This window comes from Bubalus bubalis, chromosome X (assembly GCF_019923935.1).
Source record: "Bubalus bubalis isolate 160015118507 breed Murrah chromosome X, NDDB_SH_1, whole genome shotgun sequence".
Taxonomy (NCBI): Eukaryota; Metazoa; Chordata; class Mammalia; order Artiodactyla; family Bovidae; genus Bubalus; species Bubalus bubalis.
In genome coordinates, this window is record NC_059181.1 from 131,045,935 (window position 1) to 131,063,725 (window position 17,791).

Genomic DNA, 17,791 nt, shown 5'->3' on the forward strand with positions numbered 1-17,791 from the left:
TAAGGGAAGCCTGGCTTGGCAGAAGTTCCTAAACAAAATACCTGGTATATAAATTCACAACATAAGAGGAGGTTCCATAGAATTCTACAGTGGATAGATAAAAATAAAATCAATGCTATCCTAGGCAGGACTGATAAATACATGATGTCTAGTCCAAAATAGGCAGTGAGAAGGCATTAGTTCACTGTCTTCTGAATGGGTTCAACCTCACCGGCAGTATGGTGCTCAGTTCCAGACATCAGTCTCTTAAGAGTGACACTTAAGAAACTGAAACACGTCAGGAGGAAGGTGGCCAGAGTGGTGAAGGCCTGGGATCTACGACACACATCTGAAGTGCCAGGAGTGATTAGCCTGAATAAGAGAAGGCACAGGCAGGTGGGAAATATATCTTCAGATATTTGAAGGCCTGCCATTAGAAGAGAGAGTAGATATTTCAGTAAGCCTCAGACAAAAAGGAACCTTAGGTGGTGAAAGTTACAGAGAGGTAGATATATGCTCAATATAATAAGGAAATCTCTTATCACAAGAGCTACCTAAAAGTAGAATGCACTACTTTGGAAAAAGTGGTGAGCTCACCATCAGCAGCCGTGTTCAGGATGAGATGGAATGCCCACCTGTCAATCAAACTATAGCTGGCTAGGTAACTAATCATTGCTCAGTTGTGTTTGACTCTTTGCGACCCCATGGACTGTATGCCAAGTCACTTCAGTCATGTCCAACTCTGTGCGACCCCATGGACTGCAGCCTACCAGGCTCCCCCATCCCTGGGATTCTCCAGGCAAGAACACTGGAGTGGGTTGCCATTTCCTTCTCCAATGCATGAAAGTGGAAAGTGAAAGTGAAGTCACTCAGTCGTGTCTGACTCTTAGCGACCCCATGGACTGCAGCCCACCAGGCTCCTCCATCCATGGGATTTTCCGGGCAAGAGTACTGGAGTGGGGTGACATTGCCTTCTCCCATGGACTGTATAGTCCATGGAATTCTTTGGGCTAGAATACTGGAGTGGGTAGCCATTCCCTTCTCCAGGGGATCATCCCAACCCAGGGATCGAATCCAGGTCTCCCACATTGCAGGCAGATTCTTTACCAGTTGAGCCACCAGGGAAGCCCAATCAAACTATAGAGGGGCTCTGCATTGTAAACACCTAGGGGGTGACCTCGGCCATTACCCTCCACATTGAGAATATGATGCTAAGGAATTCAAACAGAATGGCAAATAAAAGCTGATCTTGCTGACTGACAGTGGACCTAAATGTTTTATTATGTTTATATGGTTTGGGTTTTAATTATGAAGTATTCCAAGCATGCATAACAGATAAGCATTAATTAACTTTTAAGAATAATTTTTGTTTAGGGGCCAAGCTCACTCTCCCCTCAGCCCAGCATAGGCTGCAAAATTAGACAGTGGAGCACCAGTGTTATGTGACACAATATTGAACTTGAGGCTCTTATCTGTCAATGACAAATCTTAGGGTTGATTCAAATGCATCGTTGGAGTTCATCACTTTCCTGCCCAGCTTTAGAAATTGTTTCATTGACTGTGACTGGATCACTGGATCAATTAGTTTTTCAATTAAGAGTTGTGCTAAAATCCCATGTAAAATGAGTGGCAAGTCAAGACAGGCCCCTGACAACTTTAGATGATTGATGGAGACACGTAGGTGAATAGCAGAGATGGAGGCTAGGAAGAATGACGATTCTGTTGAGCTATTTGTTATGGAGATGATAAGTACTGGGAGTTGAGAACCAATAGCACTTACTCACTGACACTTTGATAGCAGCTTTTGTAATATTTCAAAGGAGAGTTTCAGCTATTATTTCCATTCTTAGCACATCCCTGTGAAGTGGGCAGGACAGGTGTTAGTTCTCCTGGCTGACAAACGACAGACCTGAAGCCCAGTGAGCTAACCTGCCCCAGACCACACAGCAAATTAAAAGACCGAGCCATATAAAAACACATCGCAGAGGCTTGCCCCTGGCAGTCCAGTGGTTAAGACTCTGCACTTCCAATGCAGGGGCACAGGTTCAATCTCTAGTTGGGGAACTAAGATCCCACATGCTGTGTGGCATGGCCAAAAACAAACAAACAAAACCCACTGCAGGGCAAACATACTGAGAGATAATTTTTAAAATAATATTAAGAGCAGATACTATTTATCAATTGAGCACAGACTTCTATGAGAGCCACATACTTTGCTCATCTTCATTTAATCCACACAACAATGTTATGGGGTAGGTATTATCAGTCTAATGGTTATAGATTTGGAAATGAGGTTTGGAGAATTTAAATAACCAGCCCAAATTCAGTCATTTGACCTCAAAAATAAACTCCAGCTTTTCCACATCCATTGCCACAATTCAAATCTAGAACACTCTTGTCTCTCATTTAGACTGTAGGAAAGTATCTCAAATGTTCTCCCTGCTTTCACTGACAACCCCCTTAAATTTACTTTCCATACACCAGCCAGATAAATCTTTTAAAAATATAAATCAGCTCATGGAATAACCATGAGCAAAGTCCTTCCATGATCTCCCCGTGTTGTCCTTAGAATAAAATCAAAGTTCTTTACCAGCATCCTTCAAGGTCCTTCACAGTTAGGACCCTGCCTCTTACCAGATTCTTCATGTAGCTCCTCTTTACTGGCCACACTTCAGTCAGGCTAGTCGTCTTTCAGTGCCTTGAGTACATCAAGTGCTGTCCTCCATCTGGGCCTCAGAAAGTGCTATTTTCTCTTCATGGGATGCTCTTCTACTCTCAGGTATCAGCTCACATGTCACATGGTCAGATATCTTTCCCCTTGACCTCATCTAAATTAAAGTCACCTTGTCACATAGCCTCACAGCACCCTAATACCTTTCTTTCTTAGTACTTAGAACATGGTAATCACAGATCAGTATGATTCTTTTATTACTGTTTGCTTCCAATACTAGATTGTAAGCACCATGAGGACAGAGGTCAAATCTGTTTTGCTCACTGCGTGTAGACAGTGTTTGTCACTCAAGAGGCACTCAACATTTCATTTGATGAATGAATAAACAAAAAATTTTAAACTCATGAGCTCCAGCCCTTAACCACATGTCTTGATATAAAAGGGCCTAAAAAGCATCTCCTTACTCCAACCCAACTCAGCACTTCTCCTGCCATTTCTGACATTGCTGCGGAAGGGTAGTTTGCACTTAAGAGTTGAAAAAAAGATGAATGTTCCAAAATACATGTGTTCATATGTTAATGTGTGCATTTGCAAGCGGCTATATTCAAGTAGGATCAAATGTTGATAATGAGTGTTTTCTTTGCCAGCGTTGAGATACATGCCATGTAATTGCAAAAATAACTAGTTAGACTGTCAGAAGGCAGGATACTCCTGAGAGCAGAACAAAATGTTCAAGAGAATTAACCCAAAGATGATAATTAAACCATGGAATCATCAGCTGCAGAATGTGTTGACACCTTGTTCTCACTTTTGAACCTATAAGCACCCAATGAACCCGAGACCAAAGGATGTTCAAGCAGACTGGAAGGCTGATCTGTATGAACCCAGAGAAAGGATGAGCTGGCTTCTACCCCACCCCAACCCTTCCATCCTTTACCTAATTCTTACTCTCTTACATCCCCAGGTTAAACACGAATAACCAGTTTTAGGGCAAGACCAGGGAAGTACCCACTTATATAGTGGACTTTGTAGAGTCTACACTTCCTAACTTTTATCATTAACATAACTGATGGGATTACCTCAATATGCATGCCTTTTCACTAGGGTAAAGCCTTGTTCTCTGTGGAGATGAAGTCATAACCAAATCCTGTGGATATCAAACAGAGAATGGAGGAGGCAGATTGAAACAGGGTTACAATGCTGCCAGGGGATATTTGCCACTATTTTCAGGCATTTATGGGCTTATCTTCAAGAAAATTAAAGATACCAAGGGAACATTTCATGCAAAGATGGGCTCGATAAAGGACAGAAATGGTATGGACCTAACAGAAGCAGAAGATATTAAGAAGAGATGGCAAGAATACACAGAAGAACTGTGCAACAAAGAGCTTCACAACCCAGATAATCACGATGGTGTGATCACTCACCTAGAGCCAGACATTGTGGAATGTGAAGTCAAGTGGGCCTTAGAAAGCCCACTATGAACAAAGCTAGTGGAGGTGATGGAATTCCTGTTGAGCTACTTCAAATCCTGCAAGATGATGCTGTGAAAGTGCTGCACTCAATATGCCAGTAAATTTGGAAAACTCAGCAGTGGCCACAGGACTGGAAAAGGTCAATTTTTATTCCAATCCCAAAGAAAGGCAATGCCAAAGAATGCTCAAACTATCGCACAATTGCACTCATCTCACACGCTAGTAAAGTAATGCTCAAAATTCTCCAAGCCAGACTTCAGCAATATGTGAACCGTGAACTTCCTGATATTCAAGCTGGTTTTAGAAAAGTCAGAGGAACCAGAGATCAAATTGCCAGCATCCGATGGATCATGGAAAAAGCAAGAGAGTTCCAGAAAAACATCTATTTGTGTTTTATTGACTATGCCAAAGCCTTTGACTGTGTGGATCACAATAAACTATGGAAAATTCTTCAAGAGATGGGAATACGAGACCACCTGATCTGCCTCTTGAGAAATTTGTATGCAGGTCAGGAAGCAACAGTTAGAACTGGACATGGAACAACAGACTGGTTCCAAATAGGAAAAGGAGTTTGTCAAGGCTATATATTGTCACCCTGCTTATTTAACTTATATGCAGAGTACGTCATGAGAAACGCGGGACTGGAAGAAGCACAACCTGGAATCAAGATTGCCAGGAGAAATATCAATAACCTCAGATATGCAGATGACACCACCCTTATGGCAGAAAGTGAAGAGGAACTAAAAAGCCTCTTGATGAAAGTGAAAGAGAAGAGTGAAAAAGTTGGCTTAAAACTCAACATTCAGAAAACGAAGATCATGGCATGTGGTCCCATCACTTCATGGGAAATAGATGGGGAAACAGTGGAAACAGTGGCAGACTTTATTTTTGGGGGCTCCAAAATCACTTCAGATGGTGACTGCAGCCATGAAATTAAAAGACGCTTACTCCTTGGAAGAAAAGTCATGACCACCCTAGACAGCATATTGAAAAGCAGAGACATTACTTTGCCAACAAAGGTCCATCTAGTCAAGGCTATGGTTTTTCCTGTGGTCATGTAATGGATGTGAGAGTTGGACTGTGAAGAAAGCTGAGCGCTGAAGAATTGATGCTTTTGAACTGTGGTGTTGGAGAAGACTCTTGAGAGTCCCTTGGACTGCAAGGAGATCCAACCAGTCCATTCTGGAAACTCCAGTACTTTGGCCACCTCATGTGAAGAGTTGACTCATTGGAAAAGACTCTGATGCTGGGAGGGATTGGGGGCAGGAGGAGAAGGGGACGACAGAGGATGAGATGACTGGATGGCATCACTGACTCGATGGACATGAGTCTGAGTGAACTCTGGGAGTTGGTGATGGACAGGGAGGCCTGGCGTGCTGTGATTCATGGGGTCGCAAAGAGTCGGACATGACTGAGTGACTGAACTGAACTGAACTGAACACAGCATCATGGGAGGTGGTTCCTGTGCTGAACTGGAAATTAGATTAGATTCTTAGTATCCAAACTTTTGGACTTTTTGGATCCATAAATGTTTTAAGGGGGATTAAAAGGGTGAGTGGAGTATAGATTGATCTAGAGAGTCAGCAATGTTTAACTTTTGCTGTGTTAAGTGTATTAATTTTCTATTTACTACTATAACAAATTACCACAAATTTAGTGGCTTAAAATAGCACAAGTTTATTATCTTCCAGCTCTGTAGGTCAGATCAAGGTGTTGGCATGGCAGCATTCCTGTCCAGAAGCTCTAAAAGGGAATTCATTTTCTTGCCTTTCCCAATTTCTAGAGACCACCTGCTTACTTAACTCATAGCCCCCTCCATCTTTATTCATAGTTATGGCTGGTCAAGTCTTTTTCATATCACATTACTCTGATACTGACTGTTTTTTCAACTTCTGTCTTCCACATTTACATTGGGCCACCCAGATAATCCAGGATAATCTCACTATTTTAAAGTCAACTGATTAGCAACCTTAATTCTATTGGGAGCCTTAATTCCTCTCTACCATGTAACCTAATTCACAGATTTGGGGGATTAAGACATGGACATCTTTGGGGACACAATTATTTGGTCTGCTGCAAAGAGGGCATATATATCCATATAAGTTCATATATATACATACATATATGTGTATATATGTATGTATGCTGCTGCTGCTGCTGCTAAGTCGCTTCAGTCGTGTCCGACTCTGTGCGACCCCATAGACGGCAGCCCACCAGGCTCCCCCGTCCCTGGGATTCTCCAGGCAAGAACACTGGAGTGGGTTGCCATTTCCTTCTCCAATGCACAAAAGTGAAAAGTGAAAGTGAAGTCGCTCAGTAGTGTCCAACTCTTTGCGACCCCATGGACTGCAGCCTACCAGGCTCCTCCGTCCATGGGATTTTCCAGGCAAGAGTACTGGAGTGGGGTGCCATTGCCTTCTCCTATACATACATATAAATTCATATATATGTATATATATGAATTTATATATATATTTGAATTTATGTATATATGAGTGGTATCATAAACATCACCATTATTTCAGAAAAGAAAGGACTCTACATACAACACTCAGATAATATAAATGATACAGAGAAAAGGACTATTTTTTCCTAAAAAAAGAACAGTTGTCAACCTTCCCCCAACACACACACACACACATACACACACACACACACACGGATATTTCACCAGACTGGAAACTTCACCACGGACCAGCATCACAGCTTTAGAAAACACTGGTCTCCATGATCTTCCATCTCTAAGCTTCCTTGATCCCCTGGAATTCACTGTACTGTGTTATTACCTAGAGAACCTTCTTGTGGTATATCTCTACTGGTTCCTCCATAGCTGTGTTTTTCTTCTTCCTGCTTGTTTCAAATGTGATCATTAAGTCAGCAAGAGACTTCAGTTTCCTTTTTTCCCCCAATTCAAAAGGCTATGAAAAGTGTTCTGTAAATGATATGGAATATTGTTATTCTGATCTTTGGGATAATCAAGTTGTTTGACATTTTTGTAATGAGGCCTTTTGAAATATGGGTGGTGTAATTAGCTGCCACACTGAACATTCTCAATACCTGTCCCGACCCTACAGACTTGGGGACTATAAATAAAAGTGTGACAGCTGGCTCCAGCCTTGCTTGTCACTCAGCATTGAGGGGAACACAGCCGGTGAGCTACACTAGAATCCCCAGGCATCCAGAATGTAGTCATAAATGACTTTTTCAACTAAAAGAATTTGCTGTTTTGCTAGGAGGAAGAGATGAAGACAGGTATTCTTAGCAAGCAGACAATCGTGATATTTCACACTGGGAAGCCTTGGAGGCCCCGAGTGGAGACAGCATTTTATCTGCACAAGGGAATAATATAGGGAGGGGAAGAGTCAGAGGACAAAGTCAAATTAGCAGGGTTCTTCCTGAACCTATGACTACCCAGAAGTGACCCAGGAGTGAGAACAAGAAAGAACACTGAAGAAATGTCTAGGGAAGGTGAAAGAGAAGAAAAACTGGGCTTCCTGGACTTAGTGTGAAGTCAAGGGCAGTGGTTGCTGTAAGAGGTGTAACCTGATGGGGTGAACAGAGTGCAAAGTAAAGAGTTGGCAAGAGAAAAGAAACACAGAATGAACTATTTAGTTGCCAAGTGTATGCTAAGCACCATGTATTTCCCATGTACCATTTCATTTACTCTTCTCTCCATGACAATAACCAAGTCACATTTATAACTAAGACATACTTTACCTTTTACTTATCTCATTTCTTACTGTCTTTTCCCCTCACTAGTACACACATTTTGGGAGGACAGGATCAATTTTCTCTCCTGTATCTCCTACTACCTATAATGGTACCAGCACATAGTAGATGTTCTACAAATATTTGTTGCATGAATAAATAGCTAGCATTAAGCAAGTATCTCTTACATGCCAGGTACTGTTATAGATAGATGCTTCCCATGAATGGAGTCATTTTGACTTTCATAACCAATGCTGAGACAGGCACCATTATCTCATTTTTAAAGATGAAAAAACTGGGTCAGAAACAGAGATAGTAAGTAATTTGCCTAATGAGTGATGAATTCAGGATTTCAACCTAAAGGATCCAACTCTAGAACCTGCCTTCATAATCTCTATCCTATACTGAGGCTCACAGAGTTTAAGTTGTGCAGCCTAAGACTGGTAGAGCCATAAGTAGAAGTGAAGTTCACCTACCTCAAAAGCTTCTGCCCCTTCCTTTTATGCTTCACGGCTTCGTAAGACTGCCAAGACAACTATTTCTTCCATCATTATTTTACCAGGGACTAGTCTCCTGAGATGGAGAAGGCAATGGCACCCCACTCCAGTACTCTTGCCTGGGAAATCCCATGGATGGAGGAGCCTGGTAGGCTGCATCCATGGGGTCGTGAAGAGTCAGACACAACTGAGCAACTTCACTTTCACTTTTCACTTTCGTGCATTGGAGAAGGAAATGGCAACCCACTCCAGTGTTCTTGCCTGGAGAATCCCAGGGACGGGGGAGCCTGGTGGGCTGACGTCTATGGGGTCGCACAGAGTTGGACATGACTGAAGCGACTTAGCAGCAGCAGCAGCAGCAGTCTCCTGAGAAAAATAAATGGGTGTGGTTCATTAAGGAGTCAGATAAAGATAACACACATTGCGCCAAAGAATCACAAGTCCCCAAAGATCACCCACCAATCTGCCACCTGCTCTCACTGATATTTGAGGCTGGAGGGAACTGAGAGCAGCAGCTGGCAGATGAGTCACGGGAAACCCCTGGTGGATCCATCTATGCTGAGAGCTAGGTATTGTGGGTAAGTCATTTTCATGCCAGGCAAATCCTGACCCATGCTGCCCTAGATAGCACTGGAGTAGGGATGGCGTGGAGATGCTGATAAAGCAGTTCTGAGAGACTGGTTCATAATTCATTGCATGACCTTGTGCAAGACACTTCGTCGCTTTTTGTCAGTTTCTTTAGGCTAGGGAGGCATCAGTGGGACTCTGTGTTGAAGCAGAAGAGATATTCACTATATCTCTTATCTACTGGACCTTGCCACTTAAAATTTCATCTGGAGAAAGGGTTCTACACTAAAAACTGTGCTTGAAAAGACAGTGAATGACAGAGTATTTACGTTTCTTCTATTTCAAACATTCTAAGGACTTAGAAACATAGACACTATCCCTTGGGTCAGCTCAGTGTACTATTCAGCCCTACTTTCTGCAGCCAAGAAGGGAATTTATGCCCCACTCACAGGTCCCTTATGCCCCAGCTTCCCTCAAAGGCTATTACCCCTGTCCTCGTGTGGCAATTGTCTTCCCCACTGGGCCTTCTGCTTATGTTACTTGCACATGTTGAGACAGAGCAAGTGTAACTATGCACAATAGTATTTGCAGGACAGCTGCACCTCTGTTTTATCCAAAAGGAAGATGAACCTATTTGCAGGCAGGAATAGAGACGCAGATGTAGAGAACAGACATATGGACACGGGGTAGGGGGGGGAAGGGTGGTTCAAATTGGGACAGTAGCATTAACATTTATATGCTACCACGTGTAAAATAAATAGCCAGCGGGAAGCTGCTGTGTAGCACAAGCTCAGCTCAGTGCTCTGTGATGACCTAGAGGGGTATGATGGGAGGGTGGGCGGCTCCAGAGGGAGGGGATGTATGTATGCATATAGCTGATTCACGCTGTTGTATAGCAGAAACTAACATGATATTGTAAAGCATTTATACTCTAAGGGAAAAAAAAAGCAATAGAACACTTACTGATATTTTCCTAATACGCGTCTTGTTGATGTCCACTGCCATGTGTCTGCCTGTTAGACCACAGCAGCTGAGCATTCTCTGAAAGGTGCCCCTGATCTACAATATAATACTCCTAGGTCTCTCACCTGAGCTGGGCCCAAAGCTGTAAGCTTAGTTTGGAATTTTTTAAATTGTCACTGGGCTCCCTCACACCTGCTCACTCACCCATTTTTAGATCTTCCTGAGTCTTATTCTACTTGTCATCATACATAAGCTTAAAGATTTCACTGGGTGCTCCTGCCTGGAGTCTGGGTTTCACATAAACAACATGACTTTCTTCTTATCAAGTTTTAAAACAAGCAAAAATAGCATTATGTTGTTTAGGTGCATCTGTGTATTTTTTTTTTTTTTAGAAAACCAAGCTAATGATAAATTTAAAAATTCAGTGTAGTAGTTACCTCAGGGGGAGGGAGAGAATCAAAACAGGAAGATAGAACAGAAGAAGAAGACATAGGTAAAACTAAGTTATTAGTAATATTATGATTCTTGGGTTGAGTGATGGTTCTATGAGTGTTCAATATATTTTAAATAAATAAATAATGAAATGTCCATGTATAAACTACTAATGACTAATTCTGCACCCACAAGGTTCAAAAACAATGATTACAAGAGCAATGCAAGGTTTAAAAAAAAAAAAAAAAAAACTTAACCAGAATCTATAACCTACTTTAATTTTCTGTTTCTTTCCAATACACCAGGGGCTTTTTGAAACTCTAAGAGGATCATAGCTATACGTTTGTCTCTCTCCAAGTATTTCTCCCTCAATTATTGTTCATAATTTTGCCTGGTTGGGATTTCCTTGTTGAAAAATATGTTTCATTGTATGCTAGTTGCTATATTTTTATTTTATTTTATTTTATTTTTAAACTTTACATAACTGTATTAGTTTTGCCAAATATCAAAGTGAATCCACCACAGGTATACATGTGTTCCCCATCCTGAACCCTCCTCCCTCCTCCCTCCCCATTCCATCCCTCTGGGTCGTCCCAGTGCACCAGCCCCAAGCATCCAGTATCGTGCATCGAACCTGGACTGGCAACTCGTTTCATACATGATATTTTACATGTTTCAATGCCAGATCTAAGAATGACTGGCTACTTCCTGAGTCATTTTGGATGAAAAGCCATGATTGCTTATTCCAGTCTTCCAGCCTCATGACTGTTAATAAGATTGGATTCTTTCTAGGGCTGCCAGATAAAATTCAGGATTTTCAATTAAATATGAATTTCAAATAAACAAGTAATTTTTCAGTATATGTGTGAATTTGAGGCATATTTAAACTAAAAATAATTTCTTATTTATCTGAAATTCAAATTTAGTTGGACATTCTATTTATCTATTTTCTAGTTATATAAATATATATTCAATATATTTTTATTTGCCAAATCTGGAAATGCTATTTCATTCAAGCCAATAAATACTAACCAATGTCACTGTTTGTTTTGGGTCCCAGGGAGTGTGAGATTTGGAGTTGGACTCAGGTTCAAGTCCTGGCCCCTCCACTTAAGAGATAGAACATTTTTTGGTCTCAGAATTCTTATCTATTAAATAGAAATGATAGTAATACCTCAGGAGGTTGTTGGAAATATTAAGAGAGATAATATGTGTGCTTAGCACATGGGCTGGTACCTACTAAGAACTCAATAACTGCTATCATTATTGTTGTCAATGTTATACAGAACGTTATGTGTATTGGCCAAGATTTGACCTAGTACTGCAAAATTCTACATTGACAGGATGAATTTGGGAATGGGACTCTCCTTCATGTCTCCTTTGGTGACGATTAAGACAAAGTGCCATCTAGCCACTTCCTTTTTGTTTCGGAATACTTCTTTTGGCCCCATGTCATGAAATGCCCCAGGTTCATTCTCTAGTTGATTTTTCCTTTTAATATAAAGGCTTTTCTTGCATGTGTTTGAAGGTCACTTAGAATTCCTCAAGTTGGAAGCAATTGTCTTCCCCTAAGGAGGCCCTTGAGTGACTGATAATCACCTTTGAAATGCTACCTCAAGCCAATGAGCCATGAGTTTGGCTGATAAAAGGGAGCAAGCCCTTTACATTCTCTTCTCTGACCCATCCATTCCCATCAAAACTGAATCTATCCATTTTCTTACTTGTGCCTGGAAAATCCCACGGACAGAGGAGCCTGGTGGGCTGCAGTCCATGGGGTCGCTAAGAATCGGACACGACTGAGCGACTTCACTTTTACTTTTCACTTTCATGCACTGGAGAAGGAAATGGCACCCCACTCCAGTGTTCTTGCCTGGAGAATCCCAGGGATGGGGGAGCCTGGTGGGCTGCCATCTATGGGGTCGTACAGAGTTGGACACGACTGAAGCGACTTAGCAGCAGCAGCAGCCTGACATCTAATTAGACATGTTAATGGCTAAAAAAAGATTGTAATTTGGGGGAGGGGGCTCCCAAGCCATAGGCTTTTTTTCATAACTCAAAACCTGAAAAAGTAAGCCTAACGTTGGCTTCCTAGCTGATAAGGGTGACCAAGCAGGGGCCCTTAAATCACACTGCATTATCAGCTGCCTGTTCTGCCTGCTTCTCATGAATGGAAGGGAGCAGTAGTGCAAATAATCTGAAGATCATTTCCACTTGGTTTGGGAATGCACCACATGGTGCTGTTGTAGCTGATTTGCTTTGCTAATTTTGTTCTACTTACGCTAATATTGAGATTGGTTCCCATTTTTTAAGCTCATCTGGGCCCGAAGAAGGAAGAGGTAGTGGCATGACCCATTTTGAGATGGAAGAAAACTCACCACAAGCGTGAGGAGGACGTGAACATTCTGTGTGTGGGCTACCAGGTCTAGAAGATCAAATCAAAAGGATTAAGATAGAACTTTACCTATTATACAGGGGCAGAATCGGCCCACCTACCCCATGGGCACTGAAAAGCCAGTATTCCCAATGACTTGCCCAGAATCTGAAATTCTCCTCATTATTAGTCTACATAATGTTCATCATAACATAACTAGATAGGTAAAGCATTATGTAACCTAAGAAGGGGCTTCCCAAGTGGCTCAGTGGTAAAGAACTCACCTGCCAATGCAAGAGACACAAGAGACGCGGGTTTGACCCCTGGGTCAGGAAGATCCCCTGGAGAAGGAAATGGCAATCCACTCCAATATTCTTGCCTGGGAAATGCCATGGACAGAGGAGCCTGGTGGGCTACAGTCCATGAGGTCACAAAGAGTCAAACACGACTTTGTGACTAAACAACAACAACCTAAGAGGAGTAACACATTTCCTAGAAGACACATTAGCAGTCCATCTGACTAAATCATCAGTCACTATTGTTACCTAGTAGAAAAGCACTGCAGGGGTGAGACACAAGATAATTCTATTGGATTGGCCAAAAAGTTCATCTGGGCTTTCCCATAACACCTTCTGGAAAAACCTGAATGAACTTTTGAGCCAACCCAATACCTTGATGGGGCCTGGGTATCCTAAGAGGCCCCTGGGCAGCTACGGTGGAAGTGTGGGAGCACTTGGTGCCTTACAGGTGCACTGGGAGGTTTACTGAAGGAGGGTAATACAACCGTCACCTCTTTGCTTCCCACATTGCTCTTAGTTTCCTGCTCATGCTTAGTTTTCTCTCATAGAGAAGATGCAACTGCATCAGATAAATTCTTTCCTTTCTTATCCTTTGCCTGCTGGGCAACTGGATTTTCCAAGGGCTTCTAGAGACTTTAGCACCCACTGGTTTTCTGTCTGTCTTTTAGAGTCTAACTATGCACTCTATTTCCAACCCTGCAAGCTGCAGCAAAGGACCATGAAGTTACTGAAATGTCTTTCTCCTTTTCTCATTGCAGTCTGCTCCCAGTTCTCGAGAGGGGTGTATGCCATCTTTGGATTCTATGACCAGATGTCCATGAACACTCTGACCTCCTTCTGTGGAGCCCTGCACACGTCCTTTGTCACGCCCAGCTTCCCCACTGATGCAGATGTGCAGTTTGTCATCCAGATGCGCCCAGCCTTGAAGGGCGCCATCCTGAGTCTGCTGGGTCACTACAAGTGGGAGAAGTTTGTGTACCTTTATGACACAGAAAGAGGTAAGACGCATCTGCTCTCCTCTTTGAATATTCACGTAACAGTGGTCTTCAACCTTCCTCAACTCATGCTTGTCCCCTTCCCTTCCAGTAAATAAAATCTCATATGCTTTTAAAACTGTAATTATTATTCAAAATGAATTGAAGAGTAGGGCCAAAAAAAAAAAAAAAGAATCAAAGCAATACTAATTTTAGAATCTAATTTTTCAAATTATACATGTCCTCCCATCCCAAACTTTGAAAAGGGGTTTCGGATTATCTTCCCGGTTGAATCACTGTTGCTGAAAAAGAACCCTCCCTCCTCCTCAAAATAATTGATCTGGTCTAAAATACACTAAGCAAAAGTGGCTTAGTCTAAAGTAGAGAAAGGCCTAAGCTGGAAAGCTTTTGCAGAATTAATCCAGCCAGAGACCACAATTATCCCCATTTCATAGATGAGAAAACTGAAGCCCAAAAAGGAAAAATGCTTTTTCACACAGTAGCTTAACCCCAGATTTGGGACTAGTGGCAATGTCTCTGGCTTCCAAATCACATTAGGCTTTCAGATTGTAGGGCCTCAACAACTAGCTGATGGAAATAATGAAAGGAGACTGGCTAAACTGGGTTTGGGGGGTGGATAGATTTTCTAAGAGTGAGGCATATTATATTGAATCTATTGATGACATATTATATGGAAAGAGTCTCAAAAATTAGGGGTCTGATCTTAAATAGTATCCAGTTAGGTATACACACCATAGTGCAGCTAAACAGACTCCTCAAAAATCTAGTTATCTTTGAGGGCTTTCTTAGTAAAACCAGGGAATCCTATCACTATGAGATTCTAAAAGACAATGTTACTTTATCACTTGTTTGCCTATATAACCCTGGCTATATGCAGGGAAAGGCTTGCCAAGTGGTGCTAGTGGTAAAGAATCTGCCTGCCAATGCAGGAGACACAGGAGACCGGAGTTCAATCCCTGGGTCAGGCAGATCCCCTGGAGAAGTGAATGGCTACCCACTCCAGTATTCGTACCTGGGAAATCCCATGGACAGAGGAGCCTGGTGGGCTACAGTCCATGGGGTCACAAAGATTTGGACACTAAGTGTCTTAGGACACATGCACGCAGGGAATGGCTGTCTCTGACTCAGGATTTTCTGATTCAGAGAAAGAAGGAGCAAATGGAAGACTTCTCTGAGGGATTACTGCAAGTGACGTCCTTATAGGTAACTTAACTTGAAGGGCCATTTTGTTTTTAGGAATCCAGAGTGCTCTTCACTTCACTCTTATTTTGATAGATCATCAAACCCTCTCAGGAAACACTAAGGCCTGTATTTGCTTATGGTACTTACCTCCAAAATATTATCAAATTTCATGAACCTGAAACAGGAGAGCAGAGTTCTAGTCCATTCTCTGCCACTCACTAGCTCTTTGACCTTAACCAACTCACTGAGGCTTTCTTGGCCTTGATCTCCTAACCAAAGTTATGTCCCTTCTTAATGTAATACGCTATGACTTTTAATATTATACCAGACTTGGGATACTTTGAATCTTATTACTAATCCTAGCTTACATATTATCAGTTAGTCAACCAATCTATAAGGTGTTATCCACCCTCAATGGTTTATTCAAATCTTGTGATACATGCTTATATAATACAGTTCCAGTGGGGGTAGACAGAAAAAGGACATTAAGGAAACAATTCATGAACAACTTTCAGAACAAAGTATCAAACTCAGTAGCAAATTAAGTGATACACTACAGATTCTGATTGTTGTAAGACTTATGAAAAAGTAGAACTCCAAGAAATTAGAATTTTCAAAGGCTGGCTAGAAGAGCCAGGCCTTAAAGGATATGTAAGCTGTGGATTGGAAGAGAAGAGGGAGATAGAGTTTGGGAAAGAAAAAAAGAACATGAACAAAGGCAGAATCAGAAAGGAGTACCCTGTGTTCTTGCACATCTTTGCCTGACTAGGATACCAAGATAGTTTAAATGTTCTAATTCACAATTTGCTAAATTTTAATGCATTTCCTTTCTTTCAAACACTGAAGATGAGTTAGCCTATTTCCATGTATTATATACAGTAGAATCTAGTACATAAAAATCTAATTTTCAAAACTAATATTTGTAAATTAGACAACTTCTCTCCTGAAACTTTTTAAAATTAAATATCAGTTCTGCTAATACTTTGTGAAAAGCAGGAGACACAAGTTCATGTATTCTCTCCTCATCTCTCATGACCCTCCTTTGCCCATTAGCTCTCTATTGGAGGAAAGGGAGCAAAAGCCCATCTCTCTTTCTTTCTTTGTCGGCTGTGCTGGGCCTTTGTTGCAGTGCACAGGCTCTAGAGCACACGGGCTCTCCAGATGTGGTGCGTGGGCTTAGTTGCTCCACAGCATGTGGGATCTTAGTTTCCCGACCAGGGATCAAACCTGCATCCCCTGCATTGGAAACATGGAGTCTTAACCACTGGGCTACTAAGAAAGTCCACATCTCTATTTTCTAATCCTGCATAGTTTTTCTCAAATCATCTCATTAAATAATTTGTTCGGTTCTGTGGTCTTAGAACCAAATGAAACCTTTCTGACTCATGTGGGTTCATATTTTTTCCTCTATAGCCATTTAGCTGGTGGGATTAATCTGTTCTGTTTAAGAAGTAATTTTCTATAAAGTTTTATACTAATTTCCCCCTTAGAAAGCCTTCTTAAAACATTGCACACCACAACCTGGGTCCAAATTTTTCAATGGTTTTTATTTGCCCACATTGAAAAATAAAAGCAGTCTACTCCTCAAGGCATAATTATGCCTCAACCAACTAACAAACCTGTTGTCTTTATGTTACCTGATGGGAAACGTCCATTGCAGGCTACGCCCATTTTCCACTGTTGCCCAAATGTGCCAGAACCACACTTGCCTCAGGAACTGCCCTTCTACTACCACCTGGAATTCTCTCCATCTTGATTATGGAAATTCTTCCTGCCTATCCTTCTGTTTTTCAAAACCCACTTCAAACTCTACCTCCTCAAGGTAGCCTTTCCTGACCACTCCAGTGCACAACAATTCATTCACTCAATAGGTAGTAGGGTTAAATTGCTGAACAGGATAGACATGTCTCCTGCCATTGTAAAGCTTACATTCTAATAAAGGATATAGAGAAAAATAAGTAAGCAAAGAAAAATAAGCAAAAATTTTATATTTAGGTCAGGTGCTATGAAGGAAACAAAGACAGATACTAATCAATAGGACATAATTGTCAAAGGATTCTCAGTGACAACCTCATGAAGAAGGAGCATTTCAGTTGAGAACTAAAGAATTAGAAGGGAACAGTCATGTGAAGAATAGAGGGAACAAGTTTTTAGGCAATGAAAACAGCAAGTGCAAAGGCCCTGTGGCAGGGAGCGCTTAGTATGTTTGAGAAACTGAAAGAAGACAAGTATGGCTAAAGGGTTGTGAGGAAGTGGAGAGTGACCTAAGATGAAAATGAAAACAGAAGTCAGATCAAAGCCAAGGCATACACACAGGAGCCAGGATAAGGAATATTAATTTTATTGTAACTACAATGGGAAGTCATTGGAGGATTCTGAGTAGGGGAATCACGTGATCTCACTTAAGTTTCTATAGGTGAGAAATGATGGCAGCTTAGACTAGGCTGGGAATGGAGAAAAGTAGACAGGGTTGAAATATATTTTGTACTCAGAATCAACAGAACTTGGTGACAGATTGACTGTGGGATGTGAGGGAAAGGAAGGATTCGTGAATGACTGCTAATCTTTTGGCTTGAGAGACTGGATGATAAGGTGATGCTATTTACTGAGGTACTGAGGGCAGGAGGAGAACCAGTTTTAAGGAGCAGAAAT

The 17,791-nt window shown here is 41.6% G+C and overlaps 1 protein-coding gene across 6 annotated transcripts in view; it reads left to right on the forward strand.

Moving 5' to 3' along the window:
* The window catches only part of GRIA3 (glutamate ionotropic receptor AMPA type subunit 3), a 309,119-nt gene that overhangs the window by 65,999 nt on the left and 225,329 nt on the right, over nucleotides 1-17,791 (forward strand). For all 6 annotated transcript variants that reach the window (XM_006064985.4, XM_006064986.4, XM_025277145.3 and 3 more), the window contains one exon: nucleotides 13,721-13,960. In XM_006064985.4, coding sequence (XP_006065047.1) covers nucleotides 13,721-13,960 — 240 coding nt within the window. The remainder of the gene's footprint in view (nucleotides 1-13,720; nucleotides 13,961-17,791) is intronic.